This window comes from Hyla sarda, chromosome 5 (assembly GCF_029499605.1).
Source record: "Hyla sarda isolate aHylSar1 chromosome 5, aHylSar1.hap1, whole genome shotgun sequence".
NCBI lineage: Eukaryota > Metazoa > Chordata > Amphibia > Anura > Hylidae > Hyla > Hyla sarda.
In genome coordinates this window covers 175,587,527-175,598,977 of record NC_079193.1, presented here as the reverse complement: position 1 = coordinate 175,598,977, position 11,451 = coordinate 175,587,527, and the positions used below count along the sequence as shown (strand labels likewise).

The window sequence follows — 11,451 nt, the reverse complement described above, 5'->3', positions numbered from 1 at the left end:
ATCATCCATTCAAAGTACCGCGATGCTGCAGATGCTGTGATCTGTAGTGATCACGGCATCTGAGGAGTTAATGTCGGACATCCGCACGATTGCGGATGTCCGCCATTACGGGCGGGTCCCTGGCTGCTATCGCTCTGATGCTCGCGGTTATGCATAGGACGTAAATGTAGGTCCTGGTGCGTTAAGTATCTCCTCACCAGGACGTACATTTACGTCCTTCATCGTTAAGGGGTTAAATACATGCCAGCCACCTGAGCTGGGATTTTATGCAGGGACTACGCACCTCCAATAGCTACCGACTTTGGAGAGGAGTAGTATCAGATCACTTGTAGAATAGTGCCCTGATTATTATACCCAGGTGAGGTAGCAGCAGAAAAAGGCTCGTAGATTTATGGCCCTGCACAATAGAAAGAGTAAATGATGCTTGGTAATAGATATGGTAAGGAATGAGGGTGTGGTTTTGTATGGAACGAGCACCTATGTCAATGTCATTACTAGACTTGTGCACGACCAAAAAATTTGTCTATTTTCGTTTCGTACATTTTCGTATTAAAAAAAATTCGGTTCTGTCGCACATTCGTTATAGAGTAATTCGTTTCAATCTGTTTTCGGAAGCATCCGTACATTTTCGGATCCATCCGAAATATAGTTCGGATGCATTCGTTATATCACACCCGTCCATTATTTCGTACACATTCGTTACATTTGGCGCATTCGTTACTTCGGACATATTCGTTATTTCGGTCGCATTCGTTATTTCGGCCGCATTCGTTTTACTTTTGAATTCGGCAGATTACATTATTCGTTTTATGTTGCTGTATTCCTAACGATTAACGAAAACAGCCGAAGTAAAGTTAGGCCAGGTCAGTCAGGGGCTCAGAGTTTTCACCCAGTGGCCCAGATTTATCAAACTGTGTGAGAGAAAGAGTGGAGTGGTCTGGTCTCCCATAGCAACCAATCACAGTTCAGCTTTCACTTTACCAGAGTTCATTATCTGACATGTGATTGGCTGTTGTGGTCACTCCCCTTTTTCTCTCACACAGATTGATAAATCTTGCCAGCGTGTACTGAGAGTGAGAAATTGATTGTATTGTGCGTAAATTGTGTGAAAAAAAACAATGTCTGGAATGAGAGAAATTGTGTCTGTGGTGTCTGGGAGAGAGGATGGTGACGGTGAGCGTGCTGTTGTGGATGTGAGTGATAGAGCATGTGTGAGTGAGCGTGCTGTTGTGGATGTGAGTGATAGAGCATGTGTGAGTGAGCGTGCAAATGATGTGTCTGAGTGTAGTGGTGGCGTGGAGAGGAGAGGAGAGAAGAGGAGGAGTAAAGTCCGAGCATGTCCAATCGCAAGACAAAGTGGTTGGACAATATCGGACTCTGGCAGTGGCAGCCACACATCTGAGTCTGAGAGTCTGCACTCAGTGGGAGTCCCACCAGCCAAAAAACAAAGAGGGCCGAAATTCACGGAGGCAGAGAATGTAGCACTGGTGGCTGCTGTTAGCACAGAAAAATCCGTGTTATTCAACACGACAGTGGGCACCCAGGAGAAGATGGCCGCCTGGAGCCGGGTGAGGGAGAAAGTGTCCCAAGTTGCAAGTGGCACAGCGGACAGGACAGTTCTCAGCATCAGGCATCGGTGAGTAAATATTTCATTATGATATCATCATCAATGTGTTGGCAAAGACATATTGCAAAGCATAAACTATGCTGGTCTTGGTCTATGACAATACCATTCTATAACCTTTATTGTTTGTTACACATATGTCCTTTACATACTAGATTTGTAATTACATCTAGTGTATACCGATGTATCCGTGGATTCGCCCCTAAAGCAAATGCTCCATAAGTGGGGAACCACCTTTCTTGCAAAAAAATAGTGGACTTGCTCATCTGCATAACTACCGGTAATTATGTATGCGTGACATGAGGATACACATATGAGGGGGCAATTTTTTTGTATTCTGACCCCTATAACTTTCTTAGTTCTCCTTGCACCCCGGTCTGTAGTTTTTGACAGTACCGTTTTTATTTTAAAGGGGTACTCTGGTTGAAAACTTTTTTTTTTTTTTTTCTTAAATCAACTGGTGCCAGAAAGTTGATCAGATTCCATAAACCTTACAGTACATATTAAGTTGCTGCTGAATTCTACATAGGAAATTCATTACTATTTGTAACCCAGAGCTCTCTGCTGATATCACGAGCACAGTGCTCTCTGCTGACATCTCTTTCCATTTTAAGAACTGTCCAGAGTAGGAGAAAATCTTCACAACAAACATATGCTGTTCTGGACAGTTCCTAAAATGGACAGAGATGTCAGCAGAGAGCACTGTGCTCGTGATGTAAGCAGAGAGCTCTGTGTTTGAAAAAGAAAATAATTTCCTCTTTAGCAGCTAATAAGTACTGGAAGGAATAATTTTTTTTTTTTTTTTTATTAAAATGTACACATCTGCCTAATTTTCTGGCACCAGTTGATTTAAAAAAAAAAGTACCCTTTTAATGTGACATTTTTTTAATGTATTTTTAAAATTTTTTTTAAGTCAGGAGTTGCAGTTAGTTACTACAACTACCATCATGCCCTCATACATGTGGCTCATCAGCTGCTCCAAATGAAATTCCAACTCCCAGCATGTTGGACTATACTAGTATATAGTCCATAGGTCAGTGTTTCCCAACCAGGGGTGCCTCCAGCTGTTGCAAAACTACAACTCCCAGCATGTTGGGAGTTGTAGTTTTGCAACAGCTGGAGGCACCCCTGGTTGTGAAACACTGACCTATGGACTATATACTAGCATAGTCCAACATGCTCAGATTTTTAGTTTTAAAACAGCTGGAGGCACCCCTGGTTGGTAAACACTGCTATAGTATATTTTGCCATTTTCCGGGAGTTGAAGGATTGGTTTGAATAACTAGTAAAGATAAAGAGGATAAGTCTGACTATATCTGTGTAGTGTGGTATAAATGCAGAAATATGAGCATTCAAGCAAAAGAACAAAATTGTTTCTCAACAAAACTGTTTATTGTCATAAAACGGAAATGGTATGATAAACTTGAATAAACTATTTTATGTAAAACACAAACAGGTACTATGACTGCAGGGCATCAGTCCTCAAAAAAATAAAAAAGCAGCAGCAGAGGAGGAACATCAACTTCAAGAACTGGGAGCTGGAGTTGAAGAAGCACCTCCTGCCAGAGGCTCAGACATCCGAGGCAGAGAGAACTGGTGAGTAAAATTATATATATATATATATATATATATATATATATATATATATATATATGATTAATTACGTATTACAATAATATTAATTGATAAAACAACAAGAAAAGAAAATAAAAGAAATAACTATTAGAACTTATACAATAACTGTATTAGTATATATTTGTATTTTTCCCCCCTAGCTCAATAATGATTCTTAAAGGGGTACTCCAGTGAAAACCTAAACCTTTTTTCTTTTAAATCAACTGGAGGCAGAAAGTTAAACATATTTGTAAATTACTTTTATTAAAAAACGTAATCCTTCCAGTACTTATTAGCTGCTGAATGCTACAGAGGAAATTCCTTTCTTTTTGGAACACTGATGACATCACGAACATAGTGCTCTCTGCTGACATCTCTGTCCATTTTAGCAACCATGCATAGCAGATGTATGCGAAGGGCAGCATGGTGGCTCAGTGGTTAGCACTGCTGCTTTGCAGTGCTGGGGACTTGGGTTCAAAATAAAGGACAAAAATAAATAAAGTGTTATAAGTGATAAGTGTTATAATAACGTCAGCAGAGAGAACTGTGGTTGTGATGTCATCAGAGAGCATTCCAAACAGAAAAGAATTTCCTCTGTAGTATTTAGCAGCTAATAAGTACTGGAAGGATTAAGATTTTTTAATATAAGTAATTTACAAATATGTTTAACTTTCTGCCACCAGTTGATTTAAAAGAAAAAAGGTTTTCACCGGAGTACCCCTTTAAAGCATTTATGCTATTTGTAATGTTGGGACATGCAGATGTCAGGGAATCTAGTCTACCCCGTTGTTGTCCTATACAGTAACCCCCCGATATGCGATGGCCCCGACATATGATCAAATCGACATATGATGGCCTCTTAGAGGCCATCGCATGTCGATGTCAGCATCGACATACGATGCTTTTATATGTCCGGGCCATCGAATTAACTGCTATCCGACAGCGCAAAATGCTTAAGCTGCTGTCGGATAGCAGTTTAAGCATCCCGGACAGGATCACTTGCCTATCCCCGCTGCTCCGGGTCCACTTCACGATCCTCTGGCGTCTTCTGTATCTTCTCCAGGGTCCGGGCCTCGCTTTCCGGCGTCGCTATTACGTCGTTACGCACGCGGTCATGGCGCAGCAACGTAATAACGTCACCAGAAAGCGAGGCCCGGACCCTGCAGAAGATGCGGAAGAAGCCGGAGGATCGTGAAGTGGACCCGGAGCAGCGGGACAGCATCGGGAGCCCCTGGGACAGCATCGGGAGTGGTGAGGACGCGGTCCGGAGCGGCGGGGACAGGTGATTACAGCTTCCTATACTTAACATTGCACGGATCCCTCAACATATGATGGATTCGACAAACGATGGGTCGTTTGAGGGACCACTGTACTATCAGACCAAATAACGAAGTAGAGCAGGCCCCCATAGAGATTAATTAAATAATTAACATAGAGCATATCAGACAAAATGTCTGAACGGAACAGCATATACAGTGGTCCCTCAACATACGATGGTAATCCGTTCCAAATGAACCATTGTTTTTTAAAACCATCGTATGTTGAGGGATCCGTGCAATGTAAAGTATAGGACAGTGGTCTACAACCTGCGGACCTCCAGATGTTGCAAAACTACAACACCCAGCATGCCCTGACAGCCAACTGTTGTCCGGGCACTGCAGGGAGTTGTAGTCTTGCAACATCTGGAGATCCGCAGGTTGAAGACCACTGGTATTGGAGGTTATACTCACCTTTACCCGCCACTACGGACCGTCACCGCTGCCCTGGATGTCACCTGCCATCGCTGTCGCTGTGTCCCCGACGCTCCGGCAAGGCCTCTGCTTCCTCGGCATCCTCGCTCTCCGTCGCCGCCATTACGCCGCTATGCAAGCCACTCCTATTGGATGACAGGATGGCATGCACAGCGATGTGATGACAACGATGGAGAGCGCTGACGATGCAGGGGATCCTGAAGAGGACACGCCGGAGCCCCGAGGACAGGTAAGCTATGTTGAGAAATGGTCACATGATTGAAAGCCCGGAAATAGAGTGATCTACGGCCACCCCTTTCCTTTGGCAGCGAGTCAAAGGAATGAGACACACTGTAATGTCATCTTTTGACATGTCCACACAACTCGTAAATTTGTACTTTCTAATTCTATATTGATAGCAATGTGGATATTATGTAAATTACTCAGCTAAATTGCCTATTGTGATAAAAAGCATGGTTAGCTATTTGCAATGGTGTATATTTGTGGTGTATAATGGTGTATAACATTTATAGGGTTAGATGACAAATATACACCAGTACAATAACTTAATTATTATATTGTTAAGCCTTAGGGGAGTATGTTGTGTATCATGTAATGGTCAACCACACAACTGTTTTCAGTCACTTGATTTTTATTTTAAAATACTTTTTTTTAATTTTTATTATTATTATTTTTTTTTAGATCAACAAGGCCAGGCTTCATTAAGGAGTCACCATGACAGTTCCCCACCATCACCTGTCCTGTCACATTTGGAGAGCCAGAGTGAGGTTGAGGCAGATGATAATGTGCCAGTACCTGAGGAGGACATGGGCCAACCCCTGAGCTCAGCTGCCTGTTCACCAGCTATCCACAGTCCACCCAGTCCACTATCTCCAACCCCAGCACCCGCATCTGTCCCAATGGACACGTACCTTAGGGTACTCCAAGAAAGGGACAGGTTGTCCAGGGAGACGAGGCACCTTGCACGGGAGATGCGACGCTTGAATAGGACCATGCACCAACTTCACCGACGGCAGGCTGACGACATCCAAGTGATGTTGGCCCGGGTCAGCCAGCAGCACCTTCAGGCCACAGCACAGCTAAGGGTGGACCTCCTGACGGCAATATCAAGAATCAGCCAATCACCTCCATTGGCTGACAGCAGCAGCAGCAACAACGGGGCACCTTCACAAACATAAAAGATTAAAGAATCATTATTTTTAGGCTGGTTGACAGTTTTGTTATGTTAGAAATGTTGGCAATGTTCAGGTTTATTGTATTACCTCTGTATTCTATTACCAAAGTTTCATGTTGACTTGTATATTGTAACCTCATACAAAATGGTGCCAAATCCTTCCTACAATATAAACATGCAATTGGTATGATTATGCTGGCTGATTGTAGACAGCAGGCATACAAGGCAAAAAATGATGATTACAGTTGTTATTTATTGCTACATTTGCATTCAAGGCCTTTGCCATCAAAATATTAAAAAAATTGTAGGTAAGAAAAAATTGATCTCCTGTTGTGGTGTCTACATGATTGATGATAACTTTGATAGCAGAGCACAGATTCCACCAGTGCATGAAATGTGTATTGCAATAGTAACTCTAATTTATTATTATTATTTACCTCAACAGTTGGAGAGGTGGGGTCCTGAGGCATTGTGAACCTGGGTGTAATGTCCGTTTATTTGTTTTTGCATTTTCCCGTTTCAGGCCCTGTTCAGACATTGTTTTTCATGCATTATATGTTTTCTGTGCTTTTCTTCCAGGCGTGGAAGAGTTAAGCCTTTCACACATGTGTTAGGCGAGTGTGTTAGCCGAGGATAGGGGATAAGATGTCTGATCGCTGGGGGTCCCAGCAGTGGGCCCCCGCAATCAGACATCTTATTCCCTATCCTTTGGATAGGGGATCAAATGTTTTTCCCTGGAATGCCCCTTTAAGGTACTAAAGCTATACATTTATTACACTGTGACTTTTAATATGCTGCTGGGATCTGTGCTCCATTTAATAGAGGTCACTTAAGTGTCAGATGCATTGTAAAGCACTACTGTCATTTAAGGGGTACTCCGGCGCTTAGACATCTTATTCCCTATCTAAAGGATAGGGGATAAGATGCCTGATAGCGGGTTTCCCGCCGCTGGGGACCCCTGTGATCTTGCACACTGCACCCCAGTTAAAATCAGTCCCCGGAGACTGATTTTAACTGGGGTGCCGCATGCAAGATGAGGGGGGTCCCCAGCGGCGGGATCCCCGCGATCAGGCATCTTATCCCCTATCCTTTGGATAGGGGATAAGATGTCTAAGTGCCGGAGTACCCCTTTAAGAAAAAAAAATTGTCATTTACTAACCACTGATTTGCTGATCTCCTTTACCACATAAATGGACGTCCTTGTTGTATCCATAAAAATGTCCACTAAATGTCCACTAAATCCTAAAAGAAGGAGGGAAAGATATAAATTAAATAGAAATTATTAGCATTCTTAATGTAATGTTAGGAGGCTAAGAAGAAAATTGACAGACCACTAACCTGTTTGATGGTGCTGTTCACTTTCTTAACTTTTTCAAACAACTGATAACACAACGGGATCCAACATTCCAACTTGTAACCAAGTACTTCAACTTTTAACTTGAACTGTAGAACTTATAACTAATTGGTGTCAAAGCTTAGGGCAGGGTATCCCAGCTTGGGCATGTTTACTTTAAGAAAAGTAATCTGCTCCATGAGCTGAGGGTCCAGCTGTGAACGCTGTGGGCAGAGAATATTGCCAGTGACTGAAAATACCCGTTCACTTTGCACAGAGGTTGGGGGGCAGGATAGGAGCTCCTGGGCCACCATGGAGAGAGCAGGCCAAATTGCCCTCCTTTCATCCCAGTACTTGAGACTATCCGCTGTAGGTGCCAGATGGGGTTCAGACAAATAACTTTTTACAGTCTCTGCAACCTTATCTCTGGGTATCCTTGAGGGTTGTCTGGTGTGTCCGACCAAGGTTTGCAAAGTTTCTGCCCAAAAGTCAGCAGCTCTTGATGAATGTCCAGCAGTGTTTGTGATGGATGATGATGATGACATAGCAGGCTCATCCTCCTCTTCTTCTTCATCATCCTCATCGTCCCTCTCTGACGGCACAACCAAGTGTCTTTGCCTGTCACACACCCTGTTGATTAATTTCTCTCTCCAGCCTGTTAGGGAATTGGCTTGGTGCCATTTTGCCCTTAATTCGGGGGTCACACATGGTGGCAAGCATCAATTCAGGGCAAGCATCAGTGAGCTCTGTGATCCTCCGGTTTAATTGTCCATGCAGTCTCCTGACAAGTGTGGCAACATCAGGTACTATGTATCCTCCAGGCAAGTTTTCTCTATGGTTGAGGATGGCATCCATTTTGTTAACAAGATGGGTAAAGAGGGGGATGACTTGAGCCAAGCTTGCACTTTCTTGACTTAGGTTTTCTGTGGCTGCACGAAAGGGGCTTAGTACAGTCACCACCTGAGCTATTATTTTCCACTCCTCCCTGCTAAGTGGTCTGGCCACACCGATGACATGCTCATGTGACATTGCATGTATAGCTTTTTGTTGCTCCAGAATTCTTTCAAGCATGTCCAATGTAGAATTCCACCTGGTGCTTACATCCTGCTTCAGGCGGTGTTGAGGAAGACCTGCCTTAATCTGCTCCTGCCTGAAAATGTGACTGTCCTTCACACTTCTATGAAAATGGCCTGCAATTTTCCTACAGGAGTCTAACACTTCAGAGAGCTTTGTATTGCTCTCAGTGGTGTCATCTATACCTGCCTTTACTACAAGATGGAGGACATGGGTGGAGCATCGGACACCAACAAATTTGCCATCCCGCAGTGCTTTTAACATATTGGCTGCCCCATCAGTGACCACAAACCCCATCTTCGCCTGTGTATTTGCCTGCTCCCCAAGCCACTCTGCCACCATTTTCTGTAATGCACGGGTTATGTTATGCGAGCTGTGCTGCTCATCTAAAACCTCTGCATGCAGTAGGAATGAGCAGTGCCCCTGATTTTGTTTTTCTACAACACCAGCTCCTGTGCTTCTTGGCCCTGATGTAATTTGGGCTGGTTCCATTACAATGGGCTGCCACCAGTGTGCTGTTAGTGATAAGAAGGCATGCTGCCCACTGGGAGCACTCCACAAGTCTGTGGTGAAATGTACAGACTGTCCTGTGGCTCTGCCTAGCTCCTGTTTTATTAACTCCACACAAGATTTATGTAAGGAGGGTACTATACTGCGACTAAATGTGGTACGGGATGGAATTACATACTGGGGTGCAACTGCCTGCATTAGACGTTTAAACGGTTCCCCCTCCACCATGTTAAAGGGAGCTCCCCCGACGGCTATGAGCTCGCCAATGAGGCGGGTAATTTTACGGGACTGCTGTCTTGAAATCCCCCTGGAATGAAATCCACTAAATTGATCCAAGGTGGGCTGTTTTGCTTGACTGGGGTCAACAGCTTCACCTCTGTGCCCCTTTTCCAGGTTATCTGAGCTGATGGTAGCACTGGAACTAGCACTTGCCCTTTTTTTACTGGGTGGAGGTGACAACAACCCACTGTCTTCTCTTAACAGGACTGGCTTGTGGTGTGTGCGCAAATGGTGATTCATGCCAGAATTAGTCAGATGCCCTATAACTCTACCACGACTGACTTCCCTGCCACATAGCTTACATTTAGCTGATCTACCATCACCAACTATTGAAAAATGCTCCCAAACTTTAGATTTCCGGCTGGAACTGGAACCGGGTTGTGCAGATGGGGCATTTTGCAGGAGGGGATTGCTTTTGGAAGCTGGAGGCCTTGTACTGGGGACGGTGGCACTACTTGAATGGGAGGGTGGTGTATCCATTACAACTAAAGAGCCAGAGGATGATGGTGGTGATGATTCTGGAAGGTCAGTTGTAAATAGGAGTGGCGATACAGGACTTTGATATTGTTCAGGACTGGACACATCATGAATGAAATCAAGGGGTACCTCCTCTTCTATGCTTCCAATGTCTACACCTTGAAGAGGCGTACTTAAATGCATTATGTCCATGTCTGATTGTGAGCCCTGCTTCTTGTTTCCCTCTCCTTCTTGGTGTCTAACAGATTGCGAGACATTAAGGGCCACAGTAGCAGCACTAGTGGTGGCTGTCTTATTTTTTTCTTGGATATGATGATGAGTATGGCCACTTGATGAAGCATGGGACTTTGCTGCAGGCCTTGCTGCTGCTGCATGTTACGCCGAGCACTCCGGGTCCCTGCTCCTCCCCGGAGCGCTCACGGCGTCTCTCTCCCTGCAGCGCCCCGGTCAGACCCTCTGACCGGGAGCGCTGCACTGACATTGCCAGCGGGGATGCGATTCGCATAGCGGGACGCGCCCGCTCGCGAATCGCATCCCAAGTCTCTTACCTGTCCCGGTCCCCGGCTGTCATGTGCTGGCGCGCGCGGCTCCGCTCTCTAGGGCGCGCGCGCGCCAGCTCTCTGAGACTTAAAGGGCCAGTGCACCAATGATTGGTGCCTGGCCCAATTAGCTTGATTAGCTTACACCTGCTCCCTGGCTATATCACATCACTTCCCCTGCACTCACTTGCCGGATCTTGTTGCCTTATGCCAGTGAAAGCGTTTAGTGTTGTCCAAGCCTGTGTTACCTGATCTCCTGCTATCCATATTGACTACGAACCTTGCCGCCTGCCCTGACCTTCTGCTACGTCTGACCTTGCCTCTGCCTAGTCCTTCTGTCCCACGCCTTCTCAGCAGTCAGCGAGGTTGAGCCGTTGCTAGTGGATACGACCTGGTTGCTACTGCCGCAGCAAGTCCATCCTGCTTTGCGGCGGGCTCTGGTGAACACCAGTAGCCACTTAGAACCGGTCCACCAGCACGGTCCACGCCAATCCCTCGCTGACACAGTGGATCCACAACCTGTAAGCCGAATCGTGACAGTAGATCCAGCCATGGATCCCGCTGAGGTACCGCTGCAAAGTCTCGCTGACCTTCCCACGGTGGTCGCTCAGCAATCGCAGCAGATTGCCCAACAAGGACAGCAGCTGTCGCAGTTGACCGCCATGTTACAGCAACTTCTGCCTCTGCTACAGCAGCAACCATCTCCTCCGCCAGCTCCTGCACCTCCTCCGCAGCGAGTGGCCGCTCCTAGCCTCCGCTTGTCCCTGCCGGACAAATTTGATGGGGACTCTAGACTCTGCCGTGGATTTTTGTCTCAATGTTCCCTGCATATGGAGATGTTGTCGGACTTGTTTCCTACAGAACGGTCTAAGGTGGCGTTCGTAGTGAGCCTTCTTTCAGGAAAGGCCTTGTCTTGGGCCACACCGCTCTGGGACCGCAATGATCCTGCCACAGCCACAGTCCAGTCCTTCTTCGCTGAACTCCGTAGTGTCTTCGAGGAACCAGCCCGAGCTTCTTCTGCCGAGACTGCCCTGCTGAACCTGGTCCAGGGTAATTCTTCAGTAGGCGAGTACGCC

General features: G+C 45.6%; 1 protein-coding gene across 1 annotated transcript; it reads left to right on the top strand.

Annotated features, from left to right (window-relative positions):
• The first annotated feature begins 320 nt into the window (after positions 1-320).
• On the top strand, positions 321-7,099 carry LOC130273650 (uncharacterized). Its single transcript, XM_056520805.1, has 3 exons — positions 321-1,636; positions 3,081-3,220; positions 5,671-7,099. The coding sequence occupies exons 1-3, from the start codon at positions 1,119-1,121 to the stop codon at positions 6,165-6,167; spliced, it is 1,155 nt and encodes a 384-aa protein (XP_056376780.1). The 5' UTR covers positions 321-1,118; the 3' UTR covers positions 6,168-7,099.
• The last annotated feature ends 4,352 nt before the right edge of the window (positions 7,100-11,451 follow it).